Here is a 22,867-nt window from a genome sequence, read left to right as displayed (position 1 = left end):
GGGAAGAAGTAGGGCTGTGGCTGTCACTGTAATTGACCTTTTAATGAACATAAACACGTTTAGCATCTCCTGACTTCCATGCATAGCCTACAATCCACTGATGGAGACCGTTGGAACATTTAAAACGTCTAATAAATCCATGTAATATAGCCTAAACCGTCACAATAAACAGGTCTAAAGAAGCATGATATGAAGAATAGGTAGCCTATTTCAGAAGAACAGAATAGCATATTCTGATCTGGCTATGCCATATGGCTGTGGGCTACACTAGTTCATTAAGCAGACAAGATTTGTTTAGAATTCCGTGGCATTATTTTATAGTATAAAGAATACAATTGAACATAGCTGAATAAAATAGGAAGGATTTTTTCTCCAAAAGATTTGAGGGAGTGAACACATGCTGCTATTCTGTGTTGAGCGGTTAACAAAGAAATGGGTACTCCTAGATGATTAATTTAGAGTTATTTATGCAACTTTACTTGTGATACAAACCTTAGGCTATATGTTTTGATTTTTAAAACATTCTAATGCTGCATGATGATTTGAAGATAGTACCATGCTCTATTTCTTGCGCAGCCTGCAAGTATGTCTGTATTGAGCACACCGTGTAAATATTCACAGTTCAGGTTGGGAAAAGTATGTGAACCCTTGGATTTAATAACAGTTTGACCCTCCTTTGGCAGCAATAACCTCAACCAAGCATGTTCTGTAGTTGCGGATCAGACTTGCACAACGGTCAGGAGGAATTTTGGACCATTCGTCTTTACAAAACTGTTTCAGTTCAGCAATATTCTTGGGATGTCTGGTGTGAACTGCTCTCTTGAGGTCATGCCACAGCATCTCAATCGGGTTGAGGTCAGGACTCTTCTGTTGAAGCCATTCTGTTGTTGATTTACTTCTGTGTTTTGGGTCATTGTCCTGTTGCATCACCCAATTTCTGTTGAGCTTCAATTGGCAGACAGAGCCTATCATTCTCCTGCAAAATGTTTTGATAAACATGGGAATTAATTTTTCTGTCTGATAGCAAGCTGTCCAGGCCCTGAGGCATCAAAGCAGCCCCAAACCATGATGCTCCCTCCACCATACTTTACAGTTGGGACGAGGTTTTGATGTTGGTGTGCTGTGCCTTTTTCTTTCTCCACACATAGTGTTGTGTTCTTTCCAAACATATCAACTGTAGTTTCATCTGTCCACAGAATATTTTGCCAGTAGCGCTGTGGAACATCCAGGTGCACTTTTGCAAACTTCAGACGTGCAGCAATGTTTTTTTTGGACAGCAGTGGCTTCTTCCGTGGTGTCCTCCCATGAACACCATTATTGTTTAGTGTTGTACATATCGTAGACTCGTCAATCGAGATGTTGGCATGTTCCAGAGATTTCTGTATGTCTTTAGCTGACACTCTAGGCTTCTTCTTAACCTCATTGAGCATTCTGCGCTGTGCTCTTGCAGTCATCTTTGCAGGACAGCCACTCCTAGGGAGAGTAGCGACATTGCTGAACTTTCTCCATTTCTAGACAATTTGTCTTACTGTGGACTAATGAACATCAAGGCTTTTAGAGATACTTTTGTAACTCTTTCCAGCTTTATGCAAGTCAACGATTCTTAATCGTAGGTCTTCTGAGATCTCATTTGTTCGAGGCATGGTTCACATCAGGCAATGCTTCTTGTGAATAGCAAAATCATATTTTGTGAGTGTCTTTATACGGCAAGGCAGCTCTAACCAACATCTCCAATCTTGTCTCATTGATTGGACCCCAGGTTAGCTGGGGTCTAGGGGTTCACATGCTTTGTCCAACCTACACTGTGAAAATGTACAATTATGAATTCAATATAGATAAGAAAAATACAATTATTTGTCAATTACTGTGACTTAGATGATCAGATCAAATGTGAAGACCAATTTATGCAGAAATCCAGCTAATTCCAAAGGATTCACATACTTTTTCTTGCCACTGTATCTCAGCTTGGATGTCGGCCCACCACCTCAACCTCGACAAGATAGAGCTGCTCTTCCTCCCGGGGAAGGCCTGCCTGCTCAAAGACCTCTTCATCACAGTTGACAACTCCACAGTGTTGCCCTCCCAGAGTGCAAAGAACCTTGGCATGACCCAGGACAACACGCTGTTGTTCTCTGCAAACCTCAAAGCAGTGACTCGCTCGTGCAGTTTCATGCTCTGCAACATCCGTAGAGTACGACCCTACCTCACACAGAAAGCGGTGCAGGTCCTAATCCAGGAATTTGTAATCTCCCATCTGGACTTCTGCATCTCGCTGTTAGCTGGGCTCCCCACTTGTGCCATCAAACCTCTGCAATTTATCCAGAACACTGCAGCCTCTGCCCTTTCCACTGACTTCCAGTTGAAGCTCGCATCCACTTCAAGACCATGTTGCCTACAGAGCAGTAAGAGGAACTGCCCCCCCCACCTTCAGGCTATGATCAAACCCTTCATCCCAACCCGAGCACTCCGTACTGCCACATACTGGTCTTTTGGCCCTCCGACCCCTACAGGAGGGCAGCTCCCACTCAGCCCAGTTCAAGCTCTTCTCTGTCCTGGCAATAGATTAAGTGAATACTCTCTAAGCACAATTACCAAAGCCTTTTGAAATGTTCAACAACTCTCCTCCACAATACATAGCAGAAAGTGCAACATTATGAACTACAATACCTGGGTTTTTAGGGAAAAAATCTTACCTTTACTGTCATGTTGTGAGGATGAGGAAGGTGAATTGACATTCAGATGAACAAGTAACCTAGGTAGCACTCTTTCCCTGTCCCTGTGTCAACTCAATTGAAGGTCACTGTAGAAGTCGGCCTACCCGTCCCAAATTGATATAATCTAATCAAAAGGTCAACAAAAGACGTATTCCCATTCTTTGCTTTGCAGTGAACACTGTTTTAATCAGACATATTGCATGTTACAGAAGAATAAAAGGCTCTTGTGTTTAATATGAACAGCCACACCACTATCTCCAAATTGTGGGAACTCTGGGACCAGTAGTACCACCCTGTTTGTTAATGGTACACTGCAAAGAGGGTATTATTCCATGTAGGCCTACTTAAGACCACCACTTCCATCCTGTATAGATTTGGCTAGGCTATAATTAAGCCCAAATCGTCCATGCTGTGCCAATACTGGAAGAGAACATGCATACTAAGCCAAGTGAATTATGCGCTCATCAGAAGAGAAGGCCACAGGTTGGATCTCATACTCATGGTCTAAATGGCTGTGACTGTCAGTGACTGTTAAGAGCAGGGATATTGTTAAGGAGTTGATGACTGACAGCACCTCTCAGCCCTCTCATTCCGTAAGGTATTTGTGTAAACATGGAGCCATCGATTTAGCCTCTGTGTGTATCTGTGTGTTTCTCTTGGTTTTGAAACAATCTTGTCTTCTGTGACGTCTTGCCAGCGCTGTTTTAGGTCCCCTTCGTTTGCATCGCTTCTGAGAGACTTCTATATGGAGGCTGGTGTGCAATTTGAGATGGATAATTTGAACTAGAGGTTGACCAATTATGATTTTAACGCCAATACCGATTATTGGAGGACCCAAAAAAAGCCTATACCGATTAATCTGCCGATTCCAAAAAAAAAAGTTGTATTTTTTTAAATGAATTAATTTGTAATAATGACAACTACAACAACACTGAATACTTTTATTTGAACTTAATACAATACATCAATAAAATCAATTTAGCCTCAAATACATAATGAAACATGATCAATTTGGTTTAAATAATGCAAAAACAAAGTGTTGGAGAAGAAAGTAAAAGTGCAATATGTGCGATGTAAAAAAGCGAACGTTTCAGTTCCTTCCTCAGAACATATGAAAGCTGGTGGTTCCTTTTAACATGAGTCTTCAATATTCCCAGGTAAGAAGTTTTAGGTTGTAGTTATTATAGGAATTATAGGACTATTTCTCTCTATACCACTTGTATTTCATATACCTTTGATTATTGGATGTTCTTATAGGCACTTTAGTATAGCCAGTGTAACAGTATAGCTTCCATCCCTCTCCTCGAACCAGGAACACATCGACAACAGCTACGCTCGAAGCATCGTTACTCATCTCTCCACAAGCCGCGGCCCTTGCAGAGCAAGGGGAACAAACAACTACTTCAAGGTCTCAGAGCGAGTGACGTCACCGATTTAAACACTTAGCGCCCACCCCGCTAACTAGATAGCCATTTCACATCGGTGAGTTGAAAGGCTTGAAGTCATTAACAGCTCAATGCTTGAAGCACAGCGAAGAGCTGCTGGCAAACGCACGAAAATGCTGTTTGAATGAATGCTTACGAGCCTGCTGCTGCCTACCACCGCTCAGTCAGACTTTTCTGTTGAATATCAAATCATAGACTTAATTATAAAATTATAAACTTAATTATAACATAATAATACACAGAAATACGAGCCTTAGGTCATTCATATGGTCAAATCCGGAAATTATATGTAACGGTTCTCTTGTGGTGAAGGAGAGGCGGACCAAAATGCAGCGTGTAGATTGCGATCCATGTTTAATAAACACACGTAAAACACGAATCAATTATAAACACTACAAAACAAAGAACGTAACGAAAACCGAAACAGCCTATACTTGTGTAAACTAACACAGAGACAGGAACAACAACACTAAGGACAATCACCCACAAAACACTCAAAGAATATGGCTGCCTAAATATGGTTCCCAATCAGAGACAACGATACACACCTGCCTCTGATTGAGAACCACTCCAGACAGCCATAGACTTTGCTAGATAACCCCACTAAGCCACACACCCAACACCCCACAAAACAAAACACACCACAATAAACCCATGTCACACCCTGGCCTGACCAAATAAATGAAGAAACACAAAATACTTCGACTAGGGCGTGACAGAAACCCCCCTAAGGTGCGGACTCCCGAACGCACCTCAAAACAATAGGGAGGGTCCGGGTGGGCGTCTGTCCATGGTGGCGGCTCCGGCGCGGGACGTGGACACCACTCAAACACTGTCTTAGTCCCTCCTCCTCGCGTCCTTGGATGGTCCACCCTCGCCGCCGACCATGGCCTAGTAGTCCTCACCCAGAACCCCACTGGACTGAGGGGCAGCTCGGGAGTGAGGGGCAGCTCGGGAGTGAGGGGGAGTGAGGGGCAGCTCGGGAGTGAGGGGCAGCTCGGGAGTGAGGGGAAGCTCAGGCAGGTTGATGGATCTACCAGATCCTGGCTGGCTGGTGGTTTCGGCAGATCCTGGCTGACTGGCAGATCCTGGCTGACTGGCGGATCCTGGCTGACTGGCGGATCCTGGCTGATCCTGGCAGATCCTGGCCGACTGGCAGTTCTGGCAGATCCCGGCTGACTCGCGGATCTGGAAGAGTCTGGTTGACCTGGAAGAGTCTGGCTGACTGGCGGATCTGGAAGAGTCTGGCTGACTGGCGGATCTGGAAGAGTCTGGCTGACTGGCGGATCTGGAAGAGTCTGGCTGACTGGCGGATCTGGAAGAGTCTGGCTGACTGGCGGATCTGGAAGAGTCTGGCTGACTGGCGGATCTGGAAGAGTCTGGCTGACTGGCGGATCCTGGCAGACTGACGGATCTGGCTGCTCCACGCTGACTGGCGGCTCTGGCTGCTCCACGCTGACTGGCGGCTCTGGCTGCTCCACGCTGACTGGCGGCTCTGGCTGCTCCTTACAGACTGGCAGCTCCGTGCAGACTGGCAGCTCTGGCTGCGCTGAACAGGCAGGAGACTCCGACAGCGCTGTAGAGGAGGAAGGCTCTGGCAGCGCTGAACAGGCGGGAGACTCCGGCAGCACAGGAGAGGAGGAAAGCTCTGGCTGCGCTAAACAGGCGGGAGACTCCAGCAGCGCTGTAGAAGAGGAAGGCTCTGGCTGCGCTGAACAGGCGGGAGGCTCCGGCAGCGCTGTAGAGGAGGAAGGCTGCGATGAACAGGCGGGAGACTCCGACAGCGCTGGAGAGGAGGAAGGCTCTGATAGCGCTAGACAGGCGAGGCGCACAAGGCCTGGTGCGTGGTGCTGGCACTGGTGGTACTGGACCGAGGACACACACAGGAAGCCTGGTGCGGGGAGCTGCCACCGGAGGGCTGGTGTGTGGAGGTGGCATAGGATGGGCTAGACCGTGAAGGCGTACTGGAGATCTTGAGAGCAGTGCTGGCACAGGACGTGCAAGGCTAGGGATGTGCACAGGAGGCCTGGTGCGTGAGGCTGGCACCAACTTCACCAGCCGACTAACACGCACCTCAGGACGAGTAGGGAGCGCTGACCCAGGTGCCATCAAATCCCCTACACGCTCCGTCGGGCGAATTCCATGTTTAAAACACCAACACAGCAACTCCCTCACTACTCTCTCCTCCAATTTCCCCATGAACTCCTTCACAGTCTCTGCTTCGCTCACCTCCAACACCGGCTCTGGTTCTGGTCTCCTCCTTGGTTCCTCACGATAAACAGGGAGAGTTGGCTCAGGTCTGACTCCTGACTCTGCCACACTCTCCCTGAGCCCCCCCCCCAATACATTTTTGGGGCTTCCTTCCGCGCCGCCGTGCTTGCTTCGCCAACCTCATTCTCTCGTAACCTCCTGCACACTGCTCCATCGAATCCCAGGCGGGCTCCGGCACGCTCCCTGGGTCGACCGCCCACCTGTCTATCTCCTCCCAAGTTGTGTAGTCCAGATATTGTTGCTCCTGTTGCCGCTGTTGCTTCTCCTCATACCAGCGCCTCTCAGCTCTCGCCGCCTCCAGTTCTTCTTTGGGGCGGCGATATTCTCCAGGCTGCACCTTGGGGCGGCTACACTCCCCTGGTTTAGCCAAGGGTCCTCTCCCGTCGAGGATTTCCTCCCAAGTCCAGAAATTCTTGTCGCGCTGCTCCTGCTGCTGCTGTTGCCACGCCGCTTGGTCCTGTTGCGGTGGGTGATTCTGTAACGGTTCTCTTGTGGTGAAGGAGAGTCGGACCAAAATGCAGCGTGTAGATTGCGATCCATGTTTAATAAACACACGTAAAACACGAATCAATTATAAACACTACAAAACAAAGAACGTAACGAAAACCGAAACAGCCTATACTTGTGTAAACTAACACAGAGACAGGAACAACAACACTAAGGACAATCACCCACAAAACACTCAAAGAATATGGCTGCCTAAATATGGTTCCCAATCAGAGACAACGATACACACCTGCCTCTGATTGAGAACCACTCCAGACAGCCATAGACTTTGCTAGATAACCCCACTAAGCCACACACCCAACACCCCACAAAACCCCAAGACAAAACACACCACAATAAACCCATGTCACACCCTGGCCTGACCAAATAAATGAAGAAACACACAATACTTCGACCAGGGCGTGACATTATAATTTTGAAAACAAAACGTTTATTCTTTCAGTGAAATACGGAACCGTTCTGTATTTTATCTAACAGGTGGCATCCCTAAGTCTAAATATTGCTGTTACATTGCACAACCTTCAATGTTATGTCATAATTATGTACAATTCTGGCAAATTAATTAGTCTTTGTTAGGAATAAATGGTCTTCACACAGTTCACAACGAGCCAGGCGGCCCAAACTGCTGCATATACCCTGACTCTGCTTGCAAAGAACGCAAGAGAAGTGACACAATTTCCCTAGTTAAAATAAATTCGTGTTCGCAGGCAATATTAACGAAATATGCAGGTTTAAAATATATATACTTGTGTATAGATTTTAAAGAAAGGCATGGATGTTTATGGTTAGGTACACATTGGTGCAACGACAGTGCTTTTTTTGCGAATGCGCTTGTTAAATCATCACCCGTTTGGCGAAGTAGGCTGTGATTCGATGAGAAATTAACAGGCACCGCATCGATTATATGCAATGCAGGACAAGCTAGATAAACTAGTAATATCACCAACCATGTGTAGTTAACTAGTGATTATGTTAAGATTGATTGTTTTTTATAAGGTAAGTTTAATGCTAGCTAGCAACTTACCATGGCTTCTTGCTGCACTCGCGTAACAGGTAGTCAGACTGCCATGTAGTCTCCTCGTGGAGTGCAATGTAATCGGCCATAATCGGTGTCCAAAAATGCTGATTACTGATTGTTATGATAACTTGAAATCGGCCCTAATTAATCGGCCATTCTGATTAATCGGTCAACCTCTAATTTGAACGCCCCAACCTTGCCACCCGCTGCATTCCCAGACACGTTCCGTTCATGATTGAAAAGAGGTGGACCATTCAGAATCCCCCTACACAGTCTTTCGGCGCTGCATGCGGATACTCTCTGATTGGAGTGTTGAGGTGTGGTCTGGGTTGGTGTATTATCAGTGTCTAGCTAAGCACGTCGCATAAGGATTGTCCACTTCTTATGGCCGAATAGTTTGACTACACCATCTATCCATCCCCTTATGTTCCTATGCTGCTTTTTCTGCAAAAAAACAACGCCCTTCAGCAAAAACCCATAACGCCCTTTAGGTGAATAATTTTAGAAACGGTGGAATAAATTCCAATAATACTGTATTTTGCCGCTCTCAATTCTACAAAGTTATTCTCAATTTAGCTGTCACTTGATCACTGAAAATTTGAGTGATGGATTTCTGTGTTACATACATTTAACTTTTTACAAAGAGCATGAAACACCATGATTTAATGACTCGTTTCCATTTGGAAGAGTGTATATGTGTGCTCCCAGAGCGCTAAGAACCTTGGTGTGATCCTGGACAACACCCTGTCGTTCTCAAATAACATCAAGGCGGTGGCCCGTTCCTGTAGGTTCATGCTCTACAACATCCGCAGAGTACGACCCTGCCTCACACAGGAAGCGGCGCAGGTCCTAATCCAGGCACTTGTCATCTCCCGTCTGGATTACTGCAACTCGCTGTTGGCTGGGCTCCCTGCCTGTGCCATTAAACCCCTACAACTCATCCAGAAAGCCGCAGCCCGTCTGGTGTTCAACCTTCCCAAGTTCTCTCACGTCACCCCGCTCCTCCGCTCTCTCCACTGGCTTCCAGTTGAAGCTCGCATCCGCTACAAGACCATGGTGCTTGCCTACGGAGCTGTGAGGGGAACGGCACCTCAGTACCTCCAGGCTCTGATCAGGCCCTACACCCAAACAAGGGCACTGCGTTCATCCACCTCTGGCCTGCTCGCCTCCCTACCACTGAGGAAGTACAGTTCCCGCTCAGCCCAGTCAAAACTGTTCGCTGCTCTGGCCCCCCAATGGTGGAACAAACTCCCTCACGACGCCAGGACAGCGGAGTCAATCACCACCTTCCGGAGACACCTGAAACCCCACCTCTTTAAGGAATACCTAGGATAGGATAAAGTAATCCTTCTCACCCCCCCCTTAAAAAATTTAGATGCACTATTGTAAAGTGGCTGTTCCACTGGATGTCATAAGGTGAATGCACCAATTTGTAAGTCGCTCTGGATAAGAGCGTCTGCTAAATGACTTAAATGTAAATGTTAAATGAGTATACCAAAGGAGTTGCACCCCTTTTACCCTCAGAACAGCCTCATATCGTTGGGGCATGGACTCTACAAGGTGTTGAAGGCGTTCAACAGGGATGCTGGCCCATGTTGACTCCAATGCTTCCCACAGTTGTCATATTGGCTGGATGTCCTTTGGGTGGTGGACCATTCTTGATGCACACAGGAAACTGTTGAGCATGAAAAACCCAGCGGTGTTGGAGTTCTTGACACACTCAAACCGGTGCGCCTGGCACCTTCTACCATACCCCTTTCAAAGGCACTTAAATATTTTGTCTTGCCCATTCACCCTCTTAATTGCACACATACACAATCCATGTCCCAATTGTCTCAAGGCTTAAAAGTCCTTCTTTAACCTGTCTCCTTCATCTACACTGATTTGAAGTGGATTGGTGCCATCAATAATGGATCATGGCTTTCACCTGGATTAACCTAGTCAGTCTGTCATGGAAAGAGTAGGTGTTCCTAATGTTTTGTACATATTAGAATATAACTTGATCTGTTTTCCCTCCCTTAGGGTGTGATTGGTGTGCAGCTGGTGGTTACCATGGTAATGGCCAGTGTCATTCAGAAGATCATACCTCATTATTCCTTCGCAAGATGGCTGCTCTGCAGTGGAGGGTAATGTAGAAGTCTGTACCTGCTGTTTTTGTTTCTGATGGTGTCTGTAAGAGCCATGATTTAATCTCCTCACTGGTTTACCCTTCAGACTAATTCATTTCAAAGGATGCTTAACAATGTGGAACAGAGTGTTTGCTCAACTTGTAAACAGTCTCTCTGTTTACAAGTTGTCTGCTGAAAGCAAATTTTCTGAAAACACAAAAAGCATTAAAAAAAAAACACAATTAGTCGTATTGCATAGACCAAAGGGCATCATCAGCTATTGGGACGACCCAAGAGGACTGGGAATTCAAATAAAGCGCCGTCTCGTTTCCTATAATTAGCGCCAGATGTGTTTTTGAGTAAACAGCTCCTCAGAACACTTAATAATTCATCAGTGCTTTTTTCAGGGGGCTTTTGAAGCATTAAAAAAAATCTTTGACGCTCCAGAGAGACCCGCAATGAAGTTTCCCCTAATAAACAAGGCATCAGTAAACATGTTGTGCCCCACAAATGATGCAGCACCCCCTTGGGCCAACTGAGGTATCCTGTGTGACTAAAACATTTCAGTTATCGTGTGTAACCACAGATTATCCATTATTTTGACCAGATACTCAAGTGGCCACTCTAACAATGAAAATACATGTCTCCAAAAATGGAAGGCAGTTAGCCTTGGTACAAGTCGCTTTAGCTAATCCTCTCCCTTTACGCCATGTGATGTGGGAGAACAGAGGCTTTGATCCTGATTCCATCACCTTCACAGCTATCCTTTCAATCACAACAATTATGCAAATATTGGAACTCATCACTTTCTCCACAGAACACATGTATATGGTTGCTAAGCAACCATTTTGTTTGTTTGTCCAGATAACACCAGTCTGTCAAAAGTTGCTAGCTCAAGTCAAAATTTTTAAAGTAAATATATCCTGCAATTCCAACCACAAAATGTTTTAGTTTTAAGACTAGTTTTAATACATTTAGCCTTTTTTACATTTGTTATAAATTCCAATTCAATGTTCAAGTCTCCACATGTTGTCATGGAAAATATGTTATTTCCAACAACCAATGAGCAACTCCACCATAAATCCAGTGCATATTAAACGTTGAGATTTTGGCAGTGACAAGGACTGGAATGTTAGCAAAAGAGACTGGGAGGAGGCAAGATCAGGTAGGACCATTCTAGCCAATGAGGGGCAGATACGTGTGTGAACAACAGGCATCTCTGATTTAACACATTTTTTCAAAAAGTTCCCGGGATGTGATGTCTTACTTATCAGTACACTCGTAACAACCTAAGTACTACGAAACTTCTCTTTGATCAAATAAACCACACGTAGGAAATAATCCATTCAATGTTTTGTTAGCCAAATTCGCCACTTTCATTGATCTGTGTGTGTGGAAAAACGCTCCATGCTGGATAATACATATTTTGGGCCCAGTTATCCCTCTCTATCTTCGCCTCTTCCTCTCTGGTGTGACTCGCAAATTTCAGTTAATCACTATAGCTCATGCCTTGGGCCAATCAGTGTAATTTTATAAATGCCTGGTTTCTATGGCAAGATGCATCATTAGGGCTCCTGAGTGGTGCAGCGGTCTAAGGCACTGCATCACCGTGCTAGAGGCGTCACTACAGACTCTGGTTCGATTCCAGGCTGTAACCCAACTAGCCGTGATTGGGACTCCCATAGGGTGGCGCACAATTGGCCCAGCATTGTTAGGGGTAGGCCGTCATTGTAAATAAGAATTTGGTCTTAATTAACTGACTTGCCTAGATAAATAAAGGTTAAATAAAAAAAATCACCAAGTTTTCTGAAAATCAGGACAGTGGTGTTTGATATATATCGTGTGTGACTAACGTATGAATGAACGGACAGACAAATGGATGGACGGACGTACATACGGGGAGACGGATCCACAGTAAGTACACAAAATTAAATCTGAGCCCTCCACCCCTCCTTCCCTTATGCCTCTCAGAGCTTGTGACAAGTGGGTTTCTAAATGAAGTTAGAGGTTGTAATGAAATCTTAGTCTTCAAAAGGCTGCGCTTAAATTGGCTCTTTTATTTTTAAGTCCGGTCCTCAAGGAACACAAAAACTAGCCTATTTGCTGTCAGGAGTGTATTAGTTGATTTGAATATGTTAAGATGATTTGAGGGTTTTCTTTGTCCTATGTGTGTATTTTTTTAGGTAAAGGAACTCAAATCCAGCTCATTTGCTAAGTGATTGTCCTATTCATGTTCAATCATGTAGGCCTGGAACGACAAACTATTGTCCTATGAATCATAAACGCCTACTTTTTCAAGGCATTTTCCTTTTTTTAAGTATGATGATGGATTATGTCACCAATACTGGGTCCTGGAGGGTCACAGCCTATGTAGAATCGCCTATATTGTTATTGCACAGCACTAAAACCTCCAATCCACATTACTACTGTCATTGATGATTATTTTATTTAACCTTTATTTAACTAGGGTATTAAGTCAATTAAGAACAGATTATTTACAATGACGGCCTACCAAGAGGCAAAATGCCTCCTGCGGGGATGGGGGCTGGGATAAAAAATCTAAATGTAGCACTCTCTGCTATTAATTGGTTAATAGATTGAGGTGTTTCCTTGCTAGGCTTCAGAGTAAAATTCTGCCTACCCTGTATCCCCCCTGAACCAGGACTGGGGACCACAGGTGTAAAGCTAAAGCTACCTAGATTACTCACTTGTCTCCTTCCTTCCTCTGTCTCCTCTCTCCTTCCCCAGTCTTCGGTGGTACCAGCACCCTACGGAAGATGAGTTGAGGAGCCTTGCTGGAAAACAACAAAAAACAAAGAGCAAGAAGGACCGGTAAGAAGGCAGACTGAGGAGGGTGGTAGGGAGGGGATGGTGGGTAGGGGTGAGGAGGGTAGGGGGGGTGAGGGGTGGGGTGGGAGGGTAGGGGGTGAGGAGGGGGTAGGGGTGAGGAGGGTAGGGGAGGGTGAGGGGAGGGTAGGGGTGGGAGGGTAGGGGTATGGGAGGGTAGGGGTGAGGAGGGTAGAGGGGTGGGGGGAGGGAGGGTAGGGGTGAGGAGGAGGATAGGGGTGAGGAGGGTAGGGGTGGGGTGGGGAGGGTAGGGGTGGGGGAGGAGGGTGAGAGGGTGGGGAGGGTAGGGAGGGTAGGGGTGGGGAGGGGGTAGGGAGGGGATGGTGAGGGGTAGGGGGGGATGGTAGGGGTGAGGAGGGTAGGGGTGAGGAGGGAGGGGAGGGTAGGGGTGAGGAGGGTAGAGGTGGGAGGGAGGGAGGGTGAGGGGTGAGGAGGGGTGGGGAGGGTCGGGGTGGGGTGGGGTGAGGAGGGTAGGGGTGAGGAGGGTAGGGGAGGGTAGGGAGGGGGGGTGGGGAGGGTAGGGGTGAGGAGGGTAGGAGGATGGGAGGTGGGGGAGGAGGGAGGGGGGAGGGTAGGGGGGTGGGGAGGGTAGGGGAGGGGGTATGAGAAGGGGAGGGTAGGGGTGAGGAGGGTATGGGGGGTGGGGTGAGGGAGGGTGAGGGTGGTAGGGGTGAGGAGGGTAGGGGTGGGAGGGGAGGGTAGGGGTGGGGTGGGGAGGGGAGGGTAGGGGTTGGGATGGGGAGGGTCGAGGGTGGGGTGAGGAGGGTAGGGGAGGGGAGGGGGGGTAGGGGTGAGGAGGGTAGAGGTGGGGGAGGAGGGAGGGGAGGGGATGGTAGGGGTGGGGAGGGTAGGGGTGAGGAGGGGGTGGGAGGGTAGGGGAGGGGTGGGGAGGGTAGGGGTGAGGAGGGTAGAGGTGGGGGGTAGGGAGGGGGGTGAGGGAGGGTGGGGATGGTAGGGGAGTTGGGAGGGAGGGTGGTATGGGGGTGAGGAGGGTAGGGGAGGGTAGGGGTGGGGAGGGGGGAGGGGATGGTAGGGTAGGGGTGAGGGAGGGTAGAGGGTGGGGTGGAGGGAGGGGAGGGAGGGTAGGGGGTGGGGAGGGTAGGGGTGAGGGGGTGGGGAGGGAGGGGGGGGTGAGGGGGTAGGGGTTGGGATGGTAGGGGTGAGGAGGGTTGGGATGGTAGGGGGAGGAGGGTGAGGAGGGTAGGGAGGGTGGGGATGGTAGGGGTGAGGAGGGGGTAGGGGAGTGTAGGGGGGATGGGGGGGTGAGGAGGGTAGGGGGAGGGTAGGGGTAGGAGGGTGGGGATGGTAGGGGAGGGTAGGGAGGGTGGGGATGGAAGGGTAGGGGTGAGGAGGGAGGGGAGGAGGGAAGGGTAGGGGTGGGGGGAAGGGTGGGTAGGGGTGAGGGTGGGGGTGAGAAGGAGGGGTGAGGGGGGAGGGTAGGGGTGAGGAGGGTAGGGGTGGGGATGGTAGGGGTGAGGAGGGTAGGGGAGGGTGGGGAGGGTAGGGGTAGGGAGGGTGGGGATGGTAGGGAGGGTAGGAATGGGGAGGGGTAGGGGTAGGGAGGGTGGGGGTGAGGAGGGAGGGTAGGGGTGAGGAGGAAGGGTAGGGTAGGGGTGGGGGAGGAGGGTAGGGGTGGGGATGGTAGGGGAGGGGAGGGGTAGGGGTGGGTGGGTAGGGGTGGGGATGGTAGGGAGGGTGGGGATGGTAGGGGTGAGGAGGGTAGGGGTGGGGATGGTAGGGGTGGGGGATGGTAGGGAGGGTGAGGGAGGGTAGGGGTGGGGGATGGTAGGGAGTGGGGAGGGGATGGTAGGGTGGGTGGGGAAGGTAGGGGTGGGTAGGGAGGGTGGGGTGGGGATGGTAGGGGTGAGGAGGGGGGGGTAGGGGGGTGGGAGGGGGGTAGGGAGGGGTGGGGATGGTAGGGGTGAGGAGGGTGGGTAGGGGTGAGGGTGGGGAGGTAGGGGTGGGGATGGTAGGGGTGAGGAGGGTAGGGGTGGGTGAGGAGGGTAGGGGTGGGTGGGGATGGTAGGGGTGGGGATGGTAGGGGTGAGGAGGGTATGGGTGGGGATGGTAGGGGAGGGTTGGGATGGTAGGGGTGAGGAGGGGTGGGGTGAGGAGGGTAGGGGAGTGTAGGGGTGGGGATGGTTGGGGAGGGTAGGGGTGAGGACGGCAGTGACACAAAGGGGAGTGAGTGGTGCCTTTTGGATCAGGCAGGAATTTTAAAGAGGGGTGGCAGACGTTTGAGAAGGGTGGAGAGGAGAACACAGGTGCGACAACGGAGAGATGAAGCAGATGTGTTTAGGAAGCTTGTTTAAGGCCTAAAGTATTTTTGTTGTTTGTTTTTACCTGTGAGCAAAGCTATCCTTTGCTTATTAGAATGGGCTCTGACTATCTTGTGGTAGTTAGTTAAAGGGATACTTCAGGATTTTGGCAGGATTTTTATCTACTTCCCCAGAGTCCGATGAACTCGTAGATAACATTTTTATGTCTCTGTTAGGGTTGACCCCATTTAGTCGACTGGTCGATTGTTTGATCAATAAGCTGATGGTCGACCGAGATTTCTTTAGTCGAGCAGTAGGAAACACCTGTCTGATTCGTCTGAGTGCACTAATCCATTGTGGAGGTTGTGGGGATGGCACATTCCATCAGTCTAAGACAGTTGCTACTGAAATTGTATATGGTTATATTATGTAAGAAGAAAAATATTTTATATTTTATAACAGATGCGCTTTCTCCCGCGTTGCATAGTGGTCGCTGTCTGTGGTTCTGAAACACATCAGTGCGCTGTTGAATTGTTGCCTTCCTAGACCATGTTTCTATGTACATAATAGCAAAGTTAACCAGCGTATTGGTGTTGAGAACAATGCAGTGGAGGCAGCAGCGGAGTTAGGAGACGAGAAAACAGCCCTTGCCTTAATTGTCAAAGAAAAGTGAGGAGAGAGGAAACCCCAAATTAATTAGGTCTATAATCAATAGCCTAACTGTTAAATGTGCCTAGCTTTATTATTCAACCATATTCAGTAACAGTCAAAGGTTTGGACACACCTACTCATTCCAGGGTTTTTCTTTATTTTCAAATAAACAAACTGAGTGACTGTGTGACTAGCACCCGTTGTCTCTCTCCTCCCTTCTCCAGTGACCACCACAGAGCATCAACAGTGTGTATCTCGCTGTCAGTGTTGCTGAAGCGGCAACCTACAGCAAATAAATTGTTAAACAACTGAAAATATATTTGAGATTCTTCAAAGTAGCCAGCTTTGCACACTCTAGGAATTCTCTCAACCAACTTCACCTGGAATGCTTTTTCAACAGTCTTGAAGGAGTTCCCACATATGCTGAGCACTTGTTGGCTGCTTTTACTTCACTCTGCGGTCCAACTCATCCCAAACTATCTCAATTGGGTTGAGGTCGGGTGATTGTGGAGCCCAGGTCATCTGATGCAGCACTCCATTACTCTCCTCCTTCAACCTGGAGGTGTGTTGGGTCACTGTCCTGTTGAAAAACAAATGATAGTCCCACTAAGTGCAAACCAGATGGGATGGCTTGTCATTGCAGAATGCTGTGGTAGCCATGTTGGTTAAGGTATTTAAATTCAGCAATGCACCCCCATATCATCACACCTCCTCCTCCATCCTTCACGGTGGGATCCACACATGTGGAGATCATCCGTTCACCTACTCTGCATCTCACAAAGACACGGCGGTTGGAACCAAAAATTTCACATTTGGACTCATCAGACCAAAGGACAGATTTCCACCAGTCTAATGTCAATTGCTCGTGTTTCTTGGCCCAAGCAAGTCTCTTTCTTCTTATTGGTGTCCTTCAGTAGTGGTTTCTTTGCAGCAATTCAACCATTTTAAAGCCTGATTCACACAGTCTCTGAACAGTTGATGTTGAGCTGTGTCTGTTACTTGAACTCTGTGAAGCATTTATTTGGACTGCAATTTCTTAGGCTACTAACTCTAATGAACTTATCCTCTGCTGCAGAGGTAACTCTGGGTCTTCCTTTCCTGTGGCGGTCCTCATGAGAGCCAGTTTCATCATAGTGCTTGATGGTTTTTGCGACTGCACTTGAAGAAACATTCAAAGTTCTTGAAATGTTTCGGATTGACTAACCTTAAATTAAGGATGGACTGTCATTTCTCTTTGCTTATTTGAGCTGTTTTTGCCATTTTATGGACTTGGTCTTTTACCAAATAGGGATTTCTTCTGTTTACCACCCCTACCTTGTCACAACATAACTGATTGGCTCAAACAGATTAAGATGGAAAGAAATTACACAAATTAACTTTTAACAAGGCACACTTGAAATTGAAATGCATTCGAGGTGACTACCTCATAAAGCTGGTTGAGAGAATGCCAAGAGTGTGCAAAGCTGTCATCAAGGCAAAGGGTGGCTACTTTGAAGAATCTCAGATATAAAATATATGTTTTGCTTACTACCTGATTCCATATGTGTTCTTCCATTGTTTTGATGTCTTCACTATTATTCTACAATGTAAAAAATAAAGAAAAACCCTTGAATGAGTAGGTGTGTCCAAACTTTTGAATTATACTGTATGTTGCCGCTTCAGCAACACGGACAGCGCGATGTACACTGTTGATGTTCTGTGGTGGTCGCTGCAGGAGGGAGGAGAGAGACAACTGGTGCTAGTCACACAGTCCCTCTGTTTTATTTTTTTAACACAGCGCAGCAAATCTGAGCCAGGCCCAGCACAATGAAATCAATTGAGTCGGATTCCTAGTCATTTGTCTTAATTATTTAATCCAACAGTTCGCTTAAAGCATCAGACAAGCTCAGTGCATATAGTTGATTTGATTTAAACACATATGATATGTCTATATATGGAAAAATACACATTTTTAGAGGTATTTTTGCGAGCCAATGCTAACTAGTGTTGACAGGAAGTCTATGGTTATCTACTAGCATGGACACAGAGGAACTTAATTTGTGACTCTCTACTACAAATGTGGATTGGGGCATGTTGCCTCCTCTGCTTCCTGAATTCACCAATCAACTCAGTAGTATATGAACAGCAGTTTTTTCAGACTCCAACAAAACAAGCTGTAACCCCACACGTCAGGGGTCATGGCGATGCTATGACGAGTTCTGAAAGTAGGCATGCCATGTAATGTCTTTATTTCTAATCTGTATGGCCGTCAGTGATGAATGATCATATTCCATATCTACATTCTGTGTTACTGCCTTTAGCCTCACAGAAAGCAAGGTGTGGCAATGTGAAATGTTCTGGAACATTTGAGAGTTGAAGTGTATGAAGTTGACGCTATCTAGATTCACGCTGGGAGCCATGAGTTAGTCGTAGACCATTCCTTAAGCTTCCATGAGGCAGGTCGTAGACCATTCCTTAAGCTTCCATGAGGCAGGTCGTAGACCATTCCTTAAGCTTCCATGAGGCAGGTCGTAGCTCAACGCCACACATTTGCTTATGCTTCAAAAGACTGATCACTGTCCTTTTGCCTGCTTGTGCCACACATGTCCATTCCTTTTGTTGTGAAGCCCTTTTCTCCAGTCAGGTGCCACAGAATTGAAATGTGTCCAGGACATGTTTGGCTCCAGTGTCTTGCCGAGGTATTGTCTTCTGAATCCAGCACACACAGAGCTGAGCAAACACTGCCCTGTGTCCCGAAGGCCCACTAGAAAGGTCAGTTGGTCCCAGGAACAGCTGGCCCAATCTCTGCCGTGTGCTGCTCTTGCAGCCTGTCCTGCACTTCGCCCCCTTTAGCCCTATGACAAAATATTGGATTTATGAATTATATGGGCCCTAATCCGCACTACAAAAGAGAAAGCATCAGTGCTCAGCACCCCTTGGTTAGGTTGACAATAGAGACTAAGTTAAGGAAGACTAGCCAGTTTGATGACGCTAGCCAGTTTGATGCTAGCAGATGCCCAAATGACCTTGTACTTGGGATGTGCAGTTATTTGAATATCTGAACGGACATTAGTATTTCAATACTTGTGAGTATTTGTTTATGAGAGTTCAAATGTATATAGGCCTATTATAACGTTGAAAAGGCTTTTTCTAAATTAAAATATCCATGTGACATTGTTACATACAAGAATATACCATGACATTTCAAATTATTAATTTAATAAAACAAAATTGTCAATGTATTTTTTTTAATGACATGCACGTGCAAAGATGCAAAGAGGCTCAATGTATTGCAAGTGGAGTGAGAGTTCACTAATGCAATGCCAGATGGAATAAATTACGTAATTAAAAGTGTGTGAATTGAGGAGTAGGCTACAACGAGCAACCAACAGGTAGGCTGTTTTTTTATTTGAATGGGGGTTGGGCAGAAAGCACAGCATGTGGCCTCAATTAGCTATAGCTGGCTAGCTTAGCTATCTTCTCTACTACTAGGCTACTCCAGTCAAGACACGCACTGTTAACGTTATGGGATGATAAATAACGTGGCTGTTACACGTTATCTAGTCTTGGCTGTAGCCGAGTTGCCTTGGCATCTCTCTCCCTCCATCTGCTCAGTGTTGCCCAACAATTTTTCAAGGAAAGTACCGTTATCTGTTGGTTGATCCATTTGTCGCTGGAAGTCGCTAGATGATATCATGCAGCAGTGCTCAGGTTAAATACATGTATTTCGAATATCCCGATATCTGGCAAAATTATACTATTTGAATAGTGGAATTATTTCAAACCCCATCACTACCTTGTACACAAATCAAGTTTGATTTAGTCCAGGGTTTAATGTATTGTTCTTTAGGGCAGCCAGTAATTGGACATGATAGCAGTATATTTGTATTAAGCAGTCTTTGCTGTGCACTTGATTAGAGGTGGAACAATGACCGTGAAAAACATGAGTACACCTGCCTGCAACATGGGACATGTCTGTCTGTCTGGTAATGATTTGGCACTGTCTTTTGTCCCAGGAGGAACAATGGCCACATAGATTACAAGCCTCTGACCATTCCCAAGGACATAGACCTGCAGCTGGAGACCAAGTGCATCACAGAAGTGGATACGTTAGGTATGAGGCCATATCTACAAACACTATTCAATTATCATCTTATCTTTATGACCTTTGTTTTGTCCCTTGAACCTCAACAAATCGTCATAATTCAGTATTTGTGCACATCTACATTTTCCCCGAAATATCAACATCCCCATCCAGAACTACTGTCATAAATTAACAAACTAATCCTCTTCCCGCTGCCCCTCCTCTTCCCGCTGCCCCTCCTCTCCCCGCTGCCCCTCCTCTCCCCGCTGCCCCTCCTCTCCCCGCTGCCCTTCCTCTCCCCGCTGCCCTTCCTCTCCCCCGCTGCCCCTCCTCTTCCCGTTCCTCTCCCCGCTGCCCTTCCTCTCCCCGCTGCCCCTCCTCCGCTGCCCCTCCTCTCCCCCCTTCCTCTCCCCCGCTGCCCCCCTCCTCTCCCCGCTGCCCCTTCCCCCCGCTCCCCCCGCTGCCCCTCCTCTCCCCGCTGCCCCTCCTCTCCCCGCTGCCCCTCCTCTCCCCGCTACCCTTCCTCTCCCTCCCGCTGCCCTTCCTCTCCCCGCTGCCCCTCCTCCGCTGCCCTTCCTCTCCCCGCTGCCCCTCCTCTCCCCGCTGCCCCTCCTCTCCCCGCTGCCCTTCCTCTCCCCGCTGCCCCTCCTCTTCCCCCTGCCCCCTCCTCCGCTGCCCCTCCTCTCCCCGCTGCCCCTCCTCTCCCCGCTGCCCTTCCTCTCCCCGCTGCCCTTCCTCTCCCCCTGCCCCTCCCTCTCCCCGCTGCCCCTCCTCTCCCCGCTGCCCTTCCTCTCCCCCCGCTGCCCCTCCTTCCTCTCCCCCGCTGCCCTTCCTCTCCCCGCTGCCCTTCCTCTCCCCGCTGCCCCTCCTCTCCCCGCTGCCCCTCCTCTCCCCGCTGCCCCTCCTCTTCCCCGCTGCCCTTCCTCTCCCCCCGCTGCTCCTCCTCTTCCCGCTGCTCCTCCTCTTCCCGCTGCCCCCTCCTCTTCCCCGCTGCCCCTCCACTTCCCCCGCTGCTCTTCCTCTCCCCCCGCTGCCCTCCCGCCTCTCCCCCTCTCTTCCTCTCCCCCCTCCTCTCCCGTGCCCCTCCTCTCCCCGTTGCCCCTCCTCTCCCGCTGCTCCTCTTCTCCCCGCTGCCCCTCCTCTTCCCGCTGCCCCTCCTCTTCCCGCTGCTCTTCCTCTCCCCTCCCCGCTGCCCCTCCTCTCCCCGCTGCCCTTCCTCTCCCCGCTGCTCTTCCTCTCCCCGCTGCCCTTCCTCTCCCCGCTGCCCTTCCTCTTCCCGCTGCCCTTCCTCTCCCCGCTGCCCCTCCTCTCCCCCTCCTCTTCCCGCTGCCCCTCCTCTTCCCGCTGCTCCTCCTCTTCCCGCCTCTCCTGGTCTCTGCAGCATTGCACTACTTCCCAGAGTTCCAGTGGCTGGTGGACTTCACGGTGGCAGCCACAGTGGTGTATCTGATCACAGAGCTGTACTACACTGTGGCCCAGCCCTCAGGAGAGATGAACATCAGCGTGGTGTGGTGCCTGCTGGTCCTTGCCTTTGTCATGTATCCTTCAGTCAATACATCGTTCAATACATCCTCTTTTTTTATATCAAATCAATTTGACATTTGTCGAGAGGATGTTGAAGGTTCAATTTGATCTCACCTAGTAGCACCGTCAAGCCAAATCCCAAAATGTTGGGTTAAAGACCTAGTAAAAGAGTTTCAGCAGTATCCCACACACACACACTGAGAATCATCCCTTCTGTTGCTGGTTAACAGAAAAAAACCTGAGCGAGAGCCTTTATTGTTTCCAGGCTCCATTTCAGTAGTCAGGGAGCATCAGGAGATCATCAGGAGAGCAGGCAGTTAGTGGCCATAAACTGACAGACATGGCTCCAACCACTGCCTGCCACCACCTGTCTCCCCCTACCTGTTACTTTCTTCCACCGACACGTCACTATATTCAACGCGTTATCCTTCGCCACAGTCAATCTTTCCCACACTCCCTGTCGGGAACTGGCTGAGTGCGGTCGGAAGGCATGTCATTTCCTGCCTACCTGCTGAGGAAGATTGGATGCTCAATTTTCACAGCCCACCAGACTGATTTGCCTGGGAAAAGAAGAGACTTTGAGGTGGTGGGAGGAGGAGGAGGGGGGAGCACGGCTGGATGGATGATGAAGATGATGATGGGCATGCGATGGTCTGTGTGTTAATGCCACACTTGAATTCAGATTCCCATCTCCAGCAACCCTCTCGGGGTGGTAAAGAGCCAGAGGCTGCAGCCAGGCACCTGCTGTGTTAACCTCGACTTGACGCATCTATGGAATGGAATCTTAAAATGGCTAAGTTTGAATGTATTTAGCAGATAAAAATGTTTTTGTGCAAGTTAGGAAAAACACAGGTTGCAGTGGCTCAGTAGTAGAACTCATGATTGTTCCTGAGCTCTGAGTTTCTACAAATGTTGATGACGTTGAATACCCAAACTAATACACATCAAGTAGACGTTGGTTAGCCTAGACTTATCAAGACAATCAGTGATGGTATAACTGGAATGGGCAAAAGCTACTCTTACAGAAATGCTGCTGCAATATTTGCACCTTACTTTCTGTGGCTGCTTCCCAGATAGTGTTTAGGGGCACGTTAGCAGCAGCTTCACTGACAGCTCTGTCAATGGGGCTGCATTGCTCTTTTGAGAGGCTAGCTCGAAGTTGTCAAGTAACTTTTTAAAATGCAGCCTTTAGTATCCCGTTTGTGACCCCACAGAAAAAGTCCATTGGATTCCCCCATTCAGAATGCACTGAGACATTGGTTTGTGAAATAAAGGCTGAGCTCCCTCTCCGTGGAGAGCCAGGCCAGCTCTAGAGACAAAAAATACAAAAAAATACCATTCTAGGTCTGAGGAAGCCTGGCCCATTGAACCCCAGGGTAATGTATGACAGCTACTGTTGAGGAGGGAGACAGATGCTAGACTGTGTGTGTGTGTGTGTGTGTGTGCCGGTTACAATGCAGC

The 22,867-nt window shown here is 48.4% G+C and overlaps 1 protein-coding gene across 1 annotated transcript in view; it reads left to right on the top strand.

Moving 5' to 3' along the window:
• Positions 1-22,867, top strand: part of LOC115111302 (transmembrane protein 161B-like) — a 51,483-nt gene that overhangs the window by 6,084 nt on the left and 22,532 nt on the right. Inside the window, exons 2-5 of the mRNA XM_029637219.2 lie at positions 9,978-10,081; positions 12,812-12,895; positions 19,815-19,912; positions 21,264-21,420. Coding sequence (XP_029493079.1) covers positions 9,978-10,081; positions 12,812-12,895; positions 19,815-19,912; positions 21,264-21,420 — 443 coding nt within the window. The remainder of the gene's footprint in view (positions 1-9,977; positions 10,082-12,811; positions 12,896-19,814; positions 19,913-21,263; positions 21,421-22,867) is intronic.

This window comes from Oncorhynchus nerka, linkage group LG27, assembly GCF_034236695.1.
Source record: "Oncorhynchus nerka isolate Pitt River linkage group LG27, Oner_Uvic_2.0, whole genome shotgun sequence".
In the NCBI taxonomy this organism is placed as follows: domain Eukaryota; kingdom Metazoa; phylum Chordata; class Actinopteri; order Salmoniformes; family Salmonidae; genus Oncorhynchus; species Oncorhynchus nerka.
Note: the sequence above shows the minus strand (reverse complement) of the source record. Positions and strands in the feature narration are given on the sequence as shown.